The 16,959-nt window shown below is 53.7% G+C and overlaps 8 protein-coding genes across 9 annotated transcripts; 2 read left to right on the forward strand and 6 right to left on the reverse strand.

Moving 5' to 3' along the window:
- Window positions 1–11: 11 nt before the first annotated feature.
- On the reverse strand, window positions 12–836 carry CKM354_000130600 (uncharacterized protein; the record flags this gene model as incomplete). The annotated part of the gene is made up of 1 exon (XM_044796427.1): window positions 12–836. One exon carries the CDS (start codon window positions 834–836, stop codon window positions 12–14), a length of 825 nt encoding a protein of 274 aa, XP_044652362.1.
- Window positions 837–1,617: 781 nt separating this feature from the next.
- CKM354_000130700 (uncharacterized protein) lies at window positions 1,618–3,267 on the reverse strand (the record flags this gene model as incomplete). Its single annotated transcript, XM_044796428.1, has 5 exons — window positions 1,618–1,656; window positions 1,711–1,971; window positions 2,025–2,917; window positions 2,985–3,040; window positions 3,098–3,267. 5 exons carry the CDS (start codon window positions 3,265–3,267, stop codon window positions 1,618–1,620), a joined length of 1,419 nt encoding a protein of 472 aa, XP_044652363.1.
- A 370-nt stretch (window positions 3,268–3,637) lies between these two features.
- CKM354_000130800 (uncharacterized protein) lies at window positions 3,638–4,171 on the forward strand (the record flags this gene model as incomplete). Its single annotated transcript, XM_044796429.1, has 4 exons — window positions 3,638–3,663; window positions 3,733–3,865; window positions 3,968–4,088; window positions 4,149–4,171. The coding sequence occupies 4 exons, from the start codon at window positions 3,638–3,640 to the stop codon at window positions 4,169–4,171; spliced, it is 303 nt and encodes a 100-aa protein (XP_044652364.1).
- A 400-nt stretch (window positions 4,172–4,571) lies between these two features.
- Window positions 4,572–6,051, reverse strand: CKM354_000130900 (uncharacterized protein; the record flags this gene model as incomplete). Its single annotated transcript, XM_044796430.1, has 2 exons — window positions 4,572–5,917; window positions 5,970–6,051. The coding sequence occupies 2 exons, from the start codon at window positions 6,049–6,051 to the stop codon at window positions 4,572–4,574; spliced, it is 1,428 nt and encodes a 475-aa protein (XP_044652365.1).
- A 163-nt stretch (window positions 6,052–6,214) lies between these two features.
- On the forward strand, window positions 6,215–8,236 carry CKM354_000131000 (uncharacterized protein; the record flags this gene model as incomplete). The annotated part of the gene is made up of 1 exon (XM_044796431.1): window positions 6,215–8,236. One exon carries the CDS (start codon window positions 6,215–6,217, stop codon window positions 8,234–8,236), a length of 2,022 nt encoding a protein of 673 aa, XP_044652366.1.
- Window positions 8,237–8,761: 525 nt separating this feature from the next.
- CKM354_000131100 (uncharacterized protein) lies at window positions 8,762–11,845 on the reverse strand (the record flags this gene model as incomplete). Its single annotated transcript, XM_044796432.1, has 1 exon — window positions 8,762–11,845. One exon carries the CDS (start codon window positions 11,843–11,845, stop codon window positions 8,762–8,764), a length of 3,084 nt encoding a protein of 1,027 aa, XP_044652367.1.
- Window positions 11,846–13,054: 1,209 nt separating this feature from the next.
- On the reverse strand, window positions 13,055–14,071 carry CKM354_000131200 (uncharacterized protein; the record flags this gene model as incomplete). Of its 2 annotated transcripts, none has more annotated exons than XM_044796433.1 (3): window positions 13,055–13,402; window positions 13,461–13,628; window positions 13,715–14,071. In XM_044796433.1, the coding sequence occupies 3 exons, from the start codon at window positions 14,069–14,071 to the stop codon at window positions 13,055–13,057; spliced, it is 873 nt and encodes a 290-aa protein (XP_044652368.1). The 2 variants fall into 2 exon arrangements, with proteins under 2 accessions (XP_044652368.1, XP_044652369.1); XM_044796434.1 differs by having other exon boundaries at window positions 13,055–13,411.
- A 1,078-nt stretch (window positions 14,072–15,149) lies between these two features.
- On the reverse strand, window positions 15,150–16,574 carry CKM354_000131300 (uncharacterized protein; the record flags this gene model as incomplete). The annotated part of the gene is made up of 1 exon (XM_044796435.1): window positions 15,150–16,574. One exon carries the CDS (start codon window positions 16,572–16,574, stop codon window positions 15,150–15,152), a length of 1,425 nt encoding a protein of 474 aa, XP_044652370.1.
- Between the last annotated feature and the right edge of the window lie 385 nt (window positions 16,575–16,959).

Genomic DNA, 16,959 nt, shown 5'->3' on the forward strand with positions numbered 1-16,959 from the left:
CTTCGTTGTCTTCACGTCTCAGTCAATGGTATCCCCTCCTTACTCGCAATGTTACACACCCAATTCTTAATAGGCTTCACATCAGTCGATTTGATGGGCACCCTGTGATCCCCATCCCACTCCACGACCTCACTCGTCTCCGAATCGCAATACTGCTTCAACAATCTCCGATGTAGATGCAACCCATTATCCCTCAAACCATGCACATGCAGCGTAGGCAACTTCAAAATATGCGGACTCGTCCCCTCAAACATAAACCCCTCACTCAAACCCCCAGCACTAACCAACGCCTCTGATCGACTATACTGTCCAAAACTCACCAAAGGATTCCTCCCCGCCATCAACACCCCAAATTTATACCTCGTCTCCACCTCCAATCCCTTCTCTCCCCTAATCTGCTGATCATACAACAAACTCGCCGCAACCTTCGCACCCTGCGAGAAACCCAAAATCCCAACCCACTCTCCCGTCGCACCCTTCTCATCATCTTCCCGCTTACACCTCTCAATCTCATAGAAAATCTCCTCTGTAGCAGATTCATCGTCTGTTTCAGGCTGATGCGGTAACCACCGAAGCCAGCGTCGAAAAGGCCCGCAGTCTTCGTAGACGGGGACGATCCCCGGTCCGGCTTCGCAGAACCAGGGCCCGTCGGCGAAGACGAAGCGGAAGGCTGGGAGGTGTTTGATTAAGGAGCGGCATTGCATGCGGAAGACTTCGCTGTTGACGCCGCCGCCGTGGAGGCAGAGGATGCGGGGTTTGGAGAGGGTGGTGGGGGTTTCGGATGTCGTTGTGGGTGAACTGCTGCGGGTTGTGGTGTTGGAGGTGGTGTAGGACATTGTTGATGATCGTGTCGTCGCGACTGGAGCGCGGTGCTGGTCGGGTCTGTTCTGCTCGCGCTGTGGTGCCAGGTCTACTGTGTTGTGGTTGTGCTGGTGTTCCTGTTCACTCCCAGTAGTCGCTCCCTCGTCTGGTTCAGCTGCAAGTAATTCACGATAAGCAGTAAACAATTCGGGTGTTGGAAGTGAAGAAGGAAAGACGGGTACCGAAAAGAGAAACCGATCTCATACTCAACTAAGCCATCGTCGACGGCGCGCTCCTCCCACGCTGCGTGTGCGAGCGCGCCTACCGGTAAGTGAGCGGGCTAAATACAGCAGCGTCGCATCGGGCTTTCCAGGCCTCCTCGGATGACGGTGAACACCCCGAGATTATGGAGAACTTATCGCCGGATGGAGTTGCGTTAGGATCACTTTGGCGCTCGACATCAGCTCTATTAGTGATGAAACACGATGTTGTAGGACAGACGAGCAGAGCTGCACGATGAAGCACAAAAGATACATGATAGAGTTGGCATGGGAGACCGTTGTTCCTCGCACAAAGTCAATTGGTTTCCCATGCTGGTTCTTGGCAAAGCCTGCTCGTGGACCTGCGTGTCAGACAATCCCGACTCCTACAGCCGGTGGCCGTCACGATGCGAATGCACTGCCAAACGTTGAGATGCCGGAGAAAAAGAAATGGGAATGGAACGAGGTGGTTTGTGAATTAGGCCAGCTTGACCATGTGCTGAATGGACGTTTTGTACACGGGAAAATGCTACAAACAGTGACACGCTAAACTCATCTACGCCAGAAGCATCTTTCTGGGGTCCTCAATGTATTCCTGAGAGATGGGTCAGTGGATGCAATGCATTGAGCTGCCGTTAATAGAACATACCTTGATCTTGACCAAGAAGGTCACTGCTTCTCTACCATCTAGTAGTCTGTGGTCGTATGTGAGAGCGAGGTACATCATGGGCCGGATTTCGACTTTTCCGTTGATAGCGACAGGCTTGTTCTTGATGGCGTGGAGACCGAGGACAGCAGTTTGTGGGAGGTTGATGATGGGAGTTCCGAACATGGAGCCGAAGACACCACCGTTGGAGATGGTGAAAGTGCCGCCAGCCATGTCTTCGATGGTAAGCTTGTTGTCGCGAGCCTGTCAAAGTCAGCCTATGTCTCCTTCTCCTACATCCTTCTTATCATGCTCACCTTCTTGCCGAGATCAGCGATAGCCTTCTCAATGCCGACCATGTCCAAGCTCTCAGCATTTCGCACAACAGGTGTCACGAGACCCTTCTCGGTTGCGACAGCAACACTGATGTCGACGTAGTCCTTGTAGACGATGGTATCACCACCACCTGGTCCCTCAATCGCGGCATTGACAGTTGGAACATCCTTCATGGCCAACACAGCAGCCTTGGAGAATGCGCTCATGAACCCAAGCTTCACGCCAGTCTTCTTCAAGATCTCATCCTTGTAGTTCTTGCGCAGATCCATAAGCTGTGACATATCGACCTCGTTGAATGTGGTGAGGGAGGCAGCAGTGTTTTGCGACTGCTTCAGACGCTCTGCGATCCTCAGGCGCATGCGGTTCATCTTCACCCGGTTCTCGCTACGCGAGCCATATGGAGATGACTCGGTCTGCTCCTTCTTGGGCTCCTCTTTCTTTGGCGCAGGTTTTGACTCCTCCTTCTTTGGCGCAGGTTTTGATTCTTCCTTCTTTGGCTCCGGCTTTGATTCCTGCTTGGGCTGTTGGCTCTGCGCATTCTCCGCCGAGCCCTGTTGCGATGGAGGTGTCTTTTGTTCAGCGGATGCGGCATCCTTTGGTTCTTCCTTCGCAGGTGCCTTCTTATCTCCTGGCTCACCGCCGAGCTCGAGTCTCACGAGATCTTGTCCCACAGTAACAGTGTCCTCCTCGTTTGCCAGGAGTTCCTTGATGGTACCGGCAACTGGGGCGTTGACGGCAACATCAATCTTGTCGGTCTCGATGGTCGCGATTTCCTCATCCTGCTCCACGTAGTCGCCGACCTGTTTTGAGAACTGTTTTAGGGTTCCCTCGGAGATGGATTCGGCCATTTGCGGCACCTGCACCATTTGCTCCTCTGCAGCACGCAGTCAGTAACATATCGTGCTGGCGCTACTTGCGCAGCTTCCACAGAGCTTGCATACCCCATCGCTGCGTAGAGAGGCTAAATTGGCGCAATTGAACAGGTGAAAAGAGCTTCCTGAGGGCGCGAGTCAGTGTTTGCACGGTGGTATAGGAGATGGTACGGTGTCCATACGGTGATTGTCGTAGCGCAGGGAGTGCTTTTGAGGACGACGAAGCTGTGGAGAGTGCGCGCAAGCTGCTATATGACTGCGTTGCGCGAGTGGTGCTTGCGAGAGGTTGGCGCAGAGTTGCTGGTCGAGGCGAGCTTCGGGCCAGACGGCGCAAACACTGTGAGCTGGACATGGTGGGCGAGAGACGGCAGGCTGCCTTTGAGGAGCTCTCGAGAACGAAGGAAATGAGAGGTGTCGCGTGAGAAGTGGTGCGTTGTGCGTATGTATGTACAGCTCGAAGAAGAGGAAGCTGATCGGCCACTCAGGTCTTCTTTCGTCACAAGCAGCCAGGAGCGAGAAGAGCCGCACTCTGTAGGAACCTTTCGGAATCGGGAACAAGCCGGGCGCTGCCTCATCCAAGACCCCAAACACCACTGCCACGCACTCCACCGCCGACACCAAGGGGACAAACCGGGCGCGCATACTCTCGGCTGTCTTCTGCGCCTTGCCTACCTGACACACCACCACTCCCCGAGGTCTCGCGCCCGGTCACCGCCGCCGACATGTCCGCCGCACGCACCCAGGTCCTGTACGCAGCCTGCATTGAAGCTCCTCCAATGGCTGCACGACTTTACTAATCCTCACCTCCCTCCTATAGCTCCCTCTACCGCCGCGCCCTCAAGCTCTCCCTCGATTGGGCCGTCCACCGCTACATCTGGCGCGGCCAGGCCTTGTATATTCGCTCCCTCTTCGAAGCGAACAAGAACGTCACGCAGCCGAGACAGCAAGCAGTACGTTTCACCTCCGCATCCACGACGGACGAACAGATGGGAGAAAGAGAAGATATGAAGAGAATGTTGTATCGCGCATGCTAAAACATATCATCTCGCCAGGCTCTGATCGAAGAAACAAAACAACTACTAGAAAAGTGGAAGCATCCCGACCCATACCGACCACCAACCGCTCCCGGTGGAAGCAAGTACGAGCGAAACTTGCCTTGCCCCAATTTGGATCGTACGTGGATACTCATCACCCCCGACTTCGCGACTGGATCTGTCTGACTGACTGCTACAGCTCCGCCGCCAATGCATCTGTAGAAGAGGGACGAGAGAGAGGATTCTCGGACACCACATTGTAAATATGGCACAGCAAGTGGCTGAAAGAACGCTACAGCTGGGGCATGCATGGACATCAAATGGAGGTTTTCTTTACTTGTGCATTGCGCATTGCTCGCTCCACCCGAGATATCGAGAGCTGAGGTGCACTGACTGCCCAGGGCTCGCTGAGGCTCGCCTGTGAAACACATCAACGATACGCAGATCAACTGAGACCCACGATCGAGCACCATCCGGCCGAAGGAAAAGGTTCTCGTTAAGACTTCCGATTTCGTCATTCATCTGGCTATACAAGCTCACAGCCGCTAGACACATCTATGCACTTCCTCCGGTTCAACCCTCCAATCCCAACGCCCCATACATTTGCCGGCACTGAGCAACTCTAGTCCAGAACATCATCCCTCAAAGCGAAAGCCTGCCTCACCACGTCGTCCATCTTCGACCGGATCGCGTCATGAAACATAACGTTCGTAGTAAACACTTTGGCTCCCTTGATCTTCTTCGCCGTCTCACTTGCAAGGTCAAAATCCACGTACATATCTTCCACATAACTCGCAGCATACACTGGAACTTCATTCTTCTGCAATTGCTCCTCATCGAACAACGCCGGCCAATTCTGCTCCTTTGCGATGCGCTCCGCTACATCTTGGACTTTGCGCAATTCGGCGTAGTCTTCGAACATCCAAGGGTATACCATTTCACCTGTGAAATAGATCGGTTGGGAATCGTCTTTCCGGTCATCGATGCTGAATTCAGGATATTCGGATTGTAAGCGATGCGCGGACCAGTTTGGTGCGCCTTTGTTGGGCCCGGAACAGTATATGGGCTCGTGTAGGATGGCGTAGATGAGATGATTATCGAACGGAGAGGAAGAGTCGATTGCTGCTAATGTCCCGCGCGTCAGGTGCCCGAAAAGTTCAATGTCGTTGTTTGCTCGTTGCACGATATCATGCACGCTGTCTAGTCCGCCATGCATGCCTAGCGCAATCCCCATGGCAAGGAAGCGTCTTCGAGTGAGGGTTCCCTCGGAAGGGAGTTTAATTTTGCCGTCGCCGAAGCGGGAGAGGTATGTGAGTATGTTCTTAACGCGTTCTACGTCTTCGGGGTATTTGGCGTAGTAGGCTTTGTTTCGTTCTGCGACTTTATGGTATAGACGTCTGTAGACATCGTCTGGAGTCGAGACGAGTGGCTGTAGGCCACCGAAGAGGAAGGACTCTCGAAGGCCTTCAGGGTAGAAGGATAGATAGGTGATGGTACAGAAGCCGCCGAAGGATTGACCGATTGTGCTCCATTTTTGCTTTTCGGGAGGGTAGTCTGCTGTCAAGGCTTGACGAATTGCTTCGCAGTCTCGCACGATGTTGTCTGCACGATAAAGCTTCAAGTACTCGGCTTGGACGTCGTTGTAGCCGCGGAGTCCTAATGTGGATGCTGTGACAGGAGTGGAGAGACCTGTACCTCGTTGATCGAGGAAGAAGGCTTGGTATCCGGCATCGAGAAGTCGATGAACGAAGGGATAGTGGTGTGGAGGGCGGCATTCCAGACCTGGACCGCCGTTGAGGTAGACGATCCACGGCAGCTGAGAGGCCGTCTTGCGTTCTGCTTCAGGTTTGGGGACCACTGGATTCTCGTGTTTGCGAACACTACGTCCGAAGACACGGATTGTACCGGCTTCTGGTTTACTGTAGTCTTTAGGCACGTCAAAGAAGTGCTCGGTTATGCTCAGCTTGCCTGCCGTCGTGGTTAGCATGACTTTCGAAAATGCTCGAATGAGAAGACGTGCCAGCAACTTGATGGCTCTTTTCGCTCACTATCTTCGCCGGAGCGACTGCGATGGACGACATCCTTCTTCGAAGAATGTTCATGGGTGAGATGTTGTGGTTGTTCGTGGTTGATGTCTTGGCGGGCAAGGTGAAGCTGAAGTAGGAAGGCACGCTTCCGAAGCTCCACTTCCCGAACACCGATGGTGGGTCGAGATCGCAGCGATTATAGAGTTTTGTTCGGAACATCAACTACACACTTTTCACAATGGCCAAAGACAAGAAAAAAGACAAGGCCGCTCTGAAAGCAAAAAAAGCTGAGAAGGCGAGCAAGAAGTCTGCCAAATCGGAGAAGAAGAAATCTGCAAAGAACAAGGATGATTCAGACGTTGAAGATGAGGCTGACCTTGATGCGATTCTCGCCGAATATCAGAAGCAGCAGGAGCAGTTCTTGAAAGTCACAGAGACACCTTCAGACCCGCCTTCACCGCGATCTTCAGCAACGTTGGTTGCCTCGCCAAGCAATAGCAGCGAGCTGTTCCTCTTCGGTGGCGAGTATTACAATGGAGCACTCGCTCACTTTTTCAGTGACCTGTACGTCTACAAGATCAACCAAGATTCATGGCGGAAAGTCACATCGCCAAACTCTCCTCTGCCTCGCTCAGGCCATGCTATGTGTCAAGGTGGAAACAGTGGCGGGATTTATCTTTTCGGGGGAGAGTTCTCGAGTCCGAAGCAGGGCACTTTCTACCATTACAACGACTTCTGGAAGCTTGATCCTGCTACCAGAGAATGGATGAAAGTCGAAGGCAAAGGAGGGCCACCGGCTCGAAGTGGTCACCGCATGACATATTTCAAGAACTACATTGTACTTTTTGGAGGTTTCCAGGATACGAGTCAGCAGACAAAATACTTACAGGATGTGTGGCTCTACGATACACAGCAGTTTACGTGGCACCAGCCAGCGCTCCCACCCGCTTCGGGAAAACCAGATGCCCGATCATCGTTTACTCTGCTGCCGCATGAGAAGGGGGCCATGCTATTTGGAGGCTACTCTAGAGTCAAAGCATCCGCCGCAGTGAAGTCTAAAGGAAACAAGCCTGGCTCATCGCGAGTGATCATGAAGCCAATGGTGCATCAAGACACCTGGTTCCTGCAAATCACACCACCAGCCGCTGATGCTCCGCCCAAATCACCGCCTACTGTCAGATGGGAACGACGGAAACGTCCTGTCAACGCTCCCAATCCGCCAAGGGCTGGTGCGACAATGACATATCACAAAGGTCGAGGAATAGCATTTGGTGGCGTACACGATGTTGAGGAGAGCGAAGAAGGCATGGATAGTGAGTTCTTCAACAAGCTCCACGCGTACAACATCGATCGCAACAGATTCTTCGAGCTTGGTCTCCGAAGACCCAGGGCGCCTGGAAAGAAAGCCGCGGCCAATACCGAACGTGCCAAGCGTGGACGAGGCAAAGCAGATGAGGAGGAACTCCTGAGGAATTTGGCTCTCATCGAAGGTAAAGGAAAGCTCGATGATGACGATGAAGCTATCCGTGGCAGTCCCGCAAACAACAGCGAGGATGAGGATGAGCCCGCGAAGATCGAGAAACCCACGATGTGGGAAATGCCGCACCCAAGATTCAATGCTCAGCTCACAGTCCAAGAGGATAACCTCTACATCTTCGGCGGAACATTCGAAAAGGGTGATCAAGAATTCACCTTTGACGAAATGTGGTCTATCGATCTCGGCAAACTCGATGGCGTGAAGGAAGTCTTCAAGCGCGAACTGCAAGACTGGCAAGGAAGCGACGACGAAGAAGACGACGAGGACAGCGAGGATGACGAAGTTTCAGATGACTCCGAAGGAGAGGATGAAGGCCCTGCACAGAGCACCCCCGCAACATCTGTCTACAGCGAATCTGTCGCTCCATCAGCGACCCTCGACGACGAGCCCGAAGAGCAAGATTCTGCCACTGCAGAAAAGGATACTTCGCCTATGCCCCGTCCCTTCGAATCTCTTCGAGAATTCTTTTCTCGCTCGTCAACTGAATGGCAAGACATCGAGCTCGAAGCCATGAAGTATATGCGCAACGTTGAGAACAGATCTGTGAAGGAGATCCGACAGAAAGCTTTCTCACGTGCGGAGCAAAAATGGTGGGACGTGAGAGAGGAAGTCCAAGCTTTGGAAGACGAACAGGAAGAAGCGGGTATCGGAGAGGTAGTAAGTCTGAAGGATAGGGGAGGCAATGCGGGTGGAGAAGGTGGTGGAGTAGGGAGGAGGAGGTGAGGGAACCGCAAAATGTGGTAAGCCAATGACATGACATGGACTCTTACGAGCTATTCATGTTGTTCTGTACCCTCTCGTCCTCCGTTCGCCGTGTCTTTGCATCGTGGGCACGTGTTCGTCAAGACTTTTTCGATGTCACCCGTGCACATTCTCCTCATCACTTTGGATTGTGCTAGCTTTTGGCAAATGTGCAAATTCGACATTTCTCACATAAGGCGAGCAGCTGTAGCCCGAATCGACGCGAAAGACACAAGCATTACAAAAGTCACATTGAGATCATATACTATAGCCATTGACTTCTCAGGATAAAGACCACATCGTCACCGTCAGTCCCACCACTTCTTGCTCACGTAACCCTAAGGCCTTGGCATCGCCCGATGCCGAAGCCTGAGCACAAACAAGAGCAAAGCTAGCGACATCGTGGCACGTCAGAGCAAGCCAAACGAGACTGAAACGAAGGCCGACAAAAGAAGTGGGGTCTTGGTCACAACACGGAACCACATTTACATTCGACGATAACAAGCACTATCTACCATTCGAACCCGTCTGTTCGGTCGGACTCTGCGGCGGAGTCTTCTTACTCGGAGGCCCAATGACACCAGGATTCGGCTTATGCTGCACATGCAGACCAGAAGGGATGAAAGGCTTGGCTTCAGGTCGAGGGCTATTCGAGCCGTTGGAGAGAACACCATTCAGAATGCTCGGACCATCCATGAGAGCTGCGCTACCGTTCTGGCTGGTGCTACCACTTGTGGAACCAGAGCGGGAAGCAGAACCGGAACCATCGCCATCGCTGGCCTTGCGGTCATCCATAGCACCGAGGACAGTGGAGTTTTGCTGTACCGGCCAGGTCTGCGAGTGGGGTTGTTGCCGAGCTTGAGTCTCTCCTGTCGGCGCGAAGTGAAACTCATCGCCGTTGTCGGTGAAGCCGGAATACTGACTAAGCATCGAAGAACTGCGACCACGCGGAGCGCCATAGCCATTCATGTTGCCAGAGAACGGCGAGCCGAACAGGTGTGGGCCCATTGTGGAAGGACCATTGGCGGCCACAGGCAATGGCGGCGTATGCGAGGAGTACGGAGGTGGGTGCGTAGCAAAGTTGGACAATGCAGCAGACTCCTGGTAAGCGGAGAAAGCCTTACTGTTCTCCGCCTGTATTTGTTCCTCCATCTGAGCAATGAGGAAACGCAACTGGTTCTCCCGATTCTCCCGCTCCTGCAACCCCTGCAGTCGGTCAAACTCGAATTTCTGCTTTGCAGACATCTGTTCCTGCTGCTTGTTCTGAAGTCTGTCGAGCTCGGCAGCACGCTGCGCCATCTTGCTGACTAGCCTCTCTTTGCGAGTTTCGGATGCAATGATGTCGCTCCTGATGGTGTTCAGGTCCCGGTCCTTGTCAGCCTTGGCATTGTCCAGTTCCGCCTGTGCCGACTTCATGGAATCCAGCGCAGACTGCCATCGCTGGCGCACTGCATTAGAAGCGGCCACGTCCTGGGCAGGAATGTCTCCAAGCTCTTCGATCTGTTCTCGAATCTCCTTGGTGGCTTCCTCGGCTTGGTTCTTGTGCTGGCTGATCTGCTGCAGTCTCTTTTCCTGCCTTTCATCGGTATCGGAGAAAGTGGTGAGCTTGTTTTTCAGAGTTTGAATCTCCTTCTTGATGTCAGCATGGGCTCCTCGTTGGTCCTTCTTGGCTTTCTTCGAGCGATTACGAATCTCATTGAGTTTGACCTCAGCCGATTGGATGGACTGTTTGAGGGTCGTGATGGGAGACGCGGGCCGCAGCGCTGAGTGTTGCGGTGGAGGTGGTACAGCAGCTGCCTGTTCCGCGGAAGGTGCAGGCTGAGTGATCAAGCTCACCGAGCATAGCGTACAATGCTTGGCGATGCTCACCACTTCGCAGAGATAGCTGCTGAGAGGCGCCAGACCAAAAATTTCGCCAACGAAACTGGTGCCAGCCAGATTGCTGTCTTCTTCGCTGGACACAATCCTGGTCGAAGTCCAGGTCGCTCCATTGATGCGAATGAAAAAAGGTTTGGACCTATCGATTCCCGCAGGGATCGAGTGCGACCCATCCTTGTCTTCCACATTTTTGGCTGCGGCATCCGCGGTGAGGTCTACAGCGAAGAAAATCTCCGTGTCCCTGACTTCGCAGATCCAGATTCGGTCGGTAGTAGAATTGATAGCGTTGATGTAAGTGTTGCTTGAGTTGTTTGTCATGACAGAGGCTTCGCGCGCGTCGTCTGCCGCGTCTCGCTGCTCCATCTCTTTAACGAAAGTGACTTTTGTACTTGCAATAGCAGCCCAAAGCGGTTGCTGGCTCCGTATCTGGTTGGCCTGCTTCCGCTTCTTCCTGCTGCTCGACTCCCGCGCTTTGTTTTCGCGTTGCGCAGGAGGCAGCCCAGGAGGTCGGCCATCAGTCGCAGAAATAGCATGCGAGGGCTGTGATGTTTCTGCTGCATTGGCGCTAGAACGACCGGTGGCCTCCGTTCCAGCGATTGCTTCGGTGTCGGTTTTCGTGATTTGAGGAATGAGAGTGTCCTTTTCGCTAGCTTTGGCATTGGCGAGAGTGCGTCTTATATACGTCGTTATGCCCTGTGAAACGATGTGTATACCGAGAAAGGCTCGGAGGGCATTAAAGAAAATGCCACGATCCAGTATCGGTGAAGAATGAAAATGCTGTGCAGAATACAAAGGCTCGTAACTCATACCGCCGCCGAATCTACTGTAGTAGACGGAGCGGATGTAGTCAAGTGTCGTGAGATGTATCGCTTTATACCGGAGCACGTGAACGATGCAGACCAAGAGGGCGGACAATGCTATAGTGTACGTAGGCCCGTCGGGAGTTGCTGCTGCGCCGCTGAGAGAGACTGCAATTACTGCATGCGACAGATCCAAGAATATGGCTTGCGCAGGCTGAGGGATAATTAACCAGCACAGGCCAAAGAACAAGTCCACGAACAAAATAGTCATCATTGCCGGGGATCCAAAATTCGGCGAGTGGAACAACTCCTTGATGTTTGGTAGCGTCGAGAGCGAGATGCCAGCAGTCGGCGGGACAAAAGTCAACGAGGCAAACAGAGCTTGAATGACCAGGACCAGTGTAGGCGGCAGAGAGAGTAAGAGGATGAGGATGGAGATGGCGTCGCGTAGCGGATAGTAGTGCAGTATCGTCGAGACAGAGCACGGCGCGGCAGCACTGCGTGGGAGCAAGGCTTTGTCTGCTGGCGCGTGCGGGACTTCGAGCAACGGAGTCACTGCCTCCGGCGCGTTGTCCACCATCTCTTCGCCGGGCACGGTGTCGTCTAGCGATCCGTCTGATGGGGTCCTGTCTCTTTGCGTGCCCTCCGTCGCGGCCACATGTTCCTTGGCGGCAGCAGCAGAGGCACAATGCCCTGTCGAAGTGTCTTGCGGTCGTGGAAATTTGAAGCCTTGGTTTAAACCCGTCGAGGGAAGGGGCGGAGGCGGAGCAGCGGACGTCGACTTGCCATTTGACTGGGCGTTCAGCTGGCCGGTGGATCGCTGGCGTGGCAGACGCTTGCCGGGCGGGGCGAGGCCTTTGTCGTGGGTGTCTCGGTTGGATGCGTTTCTCGACTTGCTTGCCTTTGGAGGCATGAAATTGCGCGGCGGCCCGATCCAAAAGGTGCCCTCTACTGGCTCGTCACAAACGGACGGCGAGCCAGACGAGGGAGCGGGATTCCAGAGGGGTGTGGTGGTGTAGGAATAGAGGGCGCGGTGGGCGGGTTGGATGTGCGAGAACCAAGAGAACGGAGACAGACTTCAGCAGGCCGTCAGTGCTGAGCGTAGCAGGCAGGACCCAGGTCTGGAAGGCTACTGCCGCAACTTCATCATAACAGGCAAGGCCTCGAAAACGGCCTGCGAGCCGGCATCAGCGCAATTCTATGGACCGGCGGCGAGAATCATCGCCGTCTGCTTCTCGTCCACTGTCCGCCGTCACGCCCACCACCGCGCCACCGCCGCCGCCGCCAGGGCAGAAAAAAGCGAGCACCCATCGGCATCGCAAGCTCTCACACCGGACGCGGTGCGGCATCGGGACAATCATGGCCAGTGATGGCATTCTTTGACTTGCTAGCTCGCTCCAAGCCGCAGATCACTTTGCACGCCTTGGGCAAGGCTCCAACAGCGACAGGCGGGGGGCACCGCGGTCGACCACCAGCAGGATCGGCTGTGGGCTGACAGCACGCACACGAGCTGCAGCAGACTCTGCGTTGCGCCAGCACTTTTCGCCCTGTACTCCACCTCCGGCTACTCTCTAGGCGCTTTTGCTTGGTGTGTGTCAAGCAGTGCGGCCTTGTTCTTGGGCCCCAAACGTCACCGCGCGCACTTTCGGCGTGAGTCACCGCCAATGGTCGATCGCTCAGGCGTTGGCGCGTGGAGAGAGCATATCCACAGTACGTGAGATGTGCATGGTATGCCTCCATTCATCTGCCGGCTAAAGCAAGGCTCATCACTTGCTGTGCAGCCACCGAGCAAACTACGTATAGCATACTGCACCACAGTACCTCTAGCAGGTACTGCGACTAATGCGCTGTGTTTCGATCCTCCACGAAGGATCTGGAGCTTGAGGCTTGATCGAGCTTGCTCTGCTGCTTCCAGAGGGCAAGGCGTACTGCGACCTGCTGTAATTGGCAGCTGGGAGATCAAACTCTCGCCTGTCTGCAGCAAGTGTGCCGAACACTGTGCGTTGGTCGCTGTTTCAAACAAGACATCTCATCTATCGACCAGCTGCTCTGTATGGTCACTGCCAGCAGCAGCGCAATCGCCACCTGCGATTACGCAGTGGGAAGGTAATCGTCGGCGCGCTCAGCTGCTCGCACTACCCATATCTTCCACAGCGCCTTCTCTGTCCCACGAGCCCTTCTCAAGCTTACGTACCCTGTCCAGAAGCGCCACAACTCGCTGGCTATTGATCCGCTTGGTCTCCTCCTGCAGCTTCCACGTCTCCCGCAACACATCAAGCATAAAGGGACGCAGAGGCGTCTTTTTGGCCACCCTATAGTCGTACAGCACACAGTCTTCAACGCACCTCGCCGCCGGTCGCTGATGCACTTCCGACAGAATCATCACATCCATGATGAACGAGTCGGTTCCTTCGACTGGCTCTGTGCCGAGCTTATGATATATTGAAACGTGATCCGGATATTTCATAGGCTGGACCGGCTGTCAGCGGAAACGATGACAGAGCTAGTGGCAGGATTACTACACTCACAAACTTGAAGTCGGTTCGAATGCTCTTCAACAGCAGACCGAGGTCCTTTGGCGTCAGAATCGTCCTCCAGGCCTCAGCATTGGATGGGTCCACGCGGGCCAACTTCAAGAACCAGTCCACTCTCCCTGTCTCAGCGTATCGATTGTATACCACGTTGTTGACATGACCCTTGATAGAAGAAAAACATACCTTAGCCTACGTCGCTACATGACATGCGTTGAATAGCATGTGGGACATGACAGTGTACCGCTTACCATGGAGTCCTGCTCACCCCATACGACTTGTTGCCGAAAGGTGCTCCGCCTCTGCTTACTCGTGAGAAAGCCTTCACGTCCGGCGAGCAAGTCCCGCCAGTCGCGAGCTATCTCTTGCAATATCTTCCCAGCTTCTTGCGTCTGATCAGGCTTCAGACCCCACGTGATACAGTGTCCCAATCTCTGCTTTACATCCGACAGCCATCGAGGACTGAGCTCTGCGAGCGTGGAGTCTGGCGTCGCGGTCGAGCGGTGCCTTTGTTGTTGGCCGAGCTGCTTCGCTGCACAGCGCGGCAGGACGGGCGCTCTGGATAGCGACTTCGCGCAGCTCAGTGCTGTGAGACCTTCTGCACGCATCGCGAACACCAAGATGTTTGCGCGGTAACTTGAGCGTGCGCAATGGCAGGAAGACGTGGTCTGGAGAGCGCCTTGGTAACTTTGGCGTTGTGAATGACCCGAAGCCGCGGACGCTGAGCCGAAAACCACGGCTCAAGGACTCGTGGCACAGAGTGGTTTGTGGAGAACATCCTCTCTCCACACTCGATACGTTCCGTGGTTCGTCATCGACAACAGCTTCGGTATACATGTTCTTGCAGACAAGCAAGTCGCAGTCCATTGATACTACACATAAGAATTCAATTTGACAGACACACTTCTGTTCTCTACACACCAGACTTTGAGAAACCAGCGTTTTCCGGACAACAATGGCATCCAATGCTCTCCGCCACGATGTCATTCGGATATACAAAGGCAAGCCAACAGCTCTGCATCTTCGCCTAAGCCCTGTCCAAGATATGGCTCTGACTGCGACAAACAGAACTCCTCTACCTCGGACGTGAATACCCACTAGGCTATTCCTACTTCCGACCTCGCCTCCACAAAGCCTTCATGTCTAAAGCGTCCCTCTCGGACGAGGATCAGATTCGGAAAGGCATTGCTCAAGCAGAATATGTCAAAAAAGGTATCATTCATCTCCCATTCCTAGATCTGAACTCAGATCGGTGTATCATTTCGTCTACTTGCAATGGCCGTTCAATATTGATGCTTGACGCTAAAGATGCTAACTCGTGTTTGCAGAGATCGAAGCTCTGTAAGTCTTTCGCTCTGGTCCCGTTCCCTCTTTCATGGGAGGCTGTTGGTATCTGCAGCCTTTTCTGCTGCCAGTTGCTCATCTTTGAAGCATCTGTGTGGTATCATGTACTTTCCCTTTTCCTTCCCTTTCCCTCCCTTTCCCGGCATATGCATTTGCGATTCGCAAAACAAAGGAGATGTTCTTCCTTTCCTGCTCAAATGAGCGATTACACCTGATAACGATGCTTCTTTCCTCCATTTCTCTCTAACATTTTTCGCTTCAATAACAGGTATTACCTCAAACGCTATCGCGCGCTGAAGCAAGGGAAACAATATGGTGGCGCATGAACATGGTGTGATCGTGTCATAAATCCAAGAATGAAGTAGGGCCTTTGTCTTCTTCCGAATCTTCGAATAGATCCGAGTCGTCAGGATCACCGGCTTTCGTCGCCCACCAGGCTCCCATTTCAAGACACTCGCCGGAAAGACTGTCGTTCGAAGGATCGAGCAGGTCGGTCATCATGCAAGCCCACCAGATGCTCCATTCTTCGGCATTCATCCTGCTGGCGGTTTTCAGTTCGGGTTCCAGCGCCTCGATCATTCCGAGAACCGTGATTAAAGCCGAGTGTCTCAGAGCCAACTGGTCCGGAGTGAGCTTGGAATGAGATTCGAGGCCGTGGGTGTCGTCCGCGGAGTTCACTGACAATGGAGAATCATGTCCGTTCCTTGCAGCGCGGGCGCGTTCTTTCTCCCAAGGGAGTTCTCGAAATGGGATGGCCACGCGGCGGTAGTTGACGTCGTGGAATCCAGGTTCACTCATGAGCATTTCGGCTATACGGGTGGAAGGAGCTGGATTCAATTTTCGTTTTTCGAAGATCTCTTCCATCCATTTGTTTGCTTTCTGGAAATATTTGTTCTGTGTTTGTGCGAAGGGGGATCCTATCGGTACGGCGAATGTGCCGCTGCGGTCCGCGTCTTGCTGGTGTTCAGGTATTCGACATCTTGGAGGAGGTGTATTGTTGAGAAGAGATCTGGTTATGAAATCTGATTCCCAGATTTCCATGTAGCCGCCAGGCTTGAGTACGCGAACCAGGTCTATAAGTATCTTTTCCGATCTGGGATCCAGAGGCATTGTTGTGCTGCAGTCTTTGATCATGATCAGGTCGAATTCGTTGTCCGCGAATGGCAAGGGCACGCGGCGCATGTCATGTTGAACGAACTTCCATTTGATACCCTGCCTCCGGAGGTTTGGTGGGAGAGGTGCCACATCCAGACCGACGAACTGAATGTCGGTGTGCCCGCGAGCGGCGTACCAGTCGTGACACATTGCGGTCCACAGTGCGCCGCCGCAACCAAGTTCCAGAACTTTCTTGGGAGGTTTCTGTCGTTGCATAGCATTGCATATGGGACCCCCAAATATCTGAAAGTCCAGCAGAGTTCTCAGACTCTGTCTGTGAAGCTCTTCGAGATCGCAGGGTAAGGGATATGGCACCTCACTCCGTAAACATCTTCGCCCATGTCGCAACTCGAACGGATCTTTGAGTAACCTGGTCTCGCTGGACTCTGATGTCGAGCGTGTCAATGTGCTTGACGTCGCGCGTTGCAGCGAATCTGCACTGTGGACGGCTCTCATGTCCATCAGCGACAGACTGCTGACACCAGCCAGGTGCGATCGCGCTATTGTGGCCTCCATGTCTCGAATGTCTTGTGATGAGGATGAATAGTTCGATTGCTGGACCTGCAGTTCCGTATGCCGGTAGTTGTTCGGCAGGCGGCCGATGAGGCTCATGAGCGAGGCTGATGATGTGCTCTTGCGCACGAGCTTGAAAGATCCCAGAGACGAGCGCTGGGTTCTTTTTGACAAGCTTCGTTGTAGATGGAGTTGCGATGCATGCTGACCTGCAGAACGATAAGGTGTGCAGGAAGCATAATAGATAGCTTCCTCGCTACTCATCCTAGATGGCGTCGCAACCGATGTAATCCCTCTCAGTACTCTCGCCGAGTCCACGTTTTCCTAGCGTGACCCACGCTAGAGGAGCGGCGCCGTTGCTGCAGATTGATGCAGGGCGGTTCCTCAAATGTCGACAACTCTAAGGCCTCGAACTGGCGAATCACACGCGCGATCGCGGCGGACGATTAGCAGATTTGGAACCAAAAGCAGTGGGGGCAGTCTG

This window comes from Cercospora kikuchii, assembly GCF_019650295.1.
Source record: "Cercospora kikuchii DNA, contig_00001, whole genome shotgun sequence".
Taxonomy (NCBI): Eukaryota; Fungi; Ascomycota; class Dothideomycetes; order Mycosphaerellales; family Mycosphaerellaceae; genus Cercospora; species Cercospora kikuchii.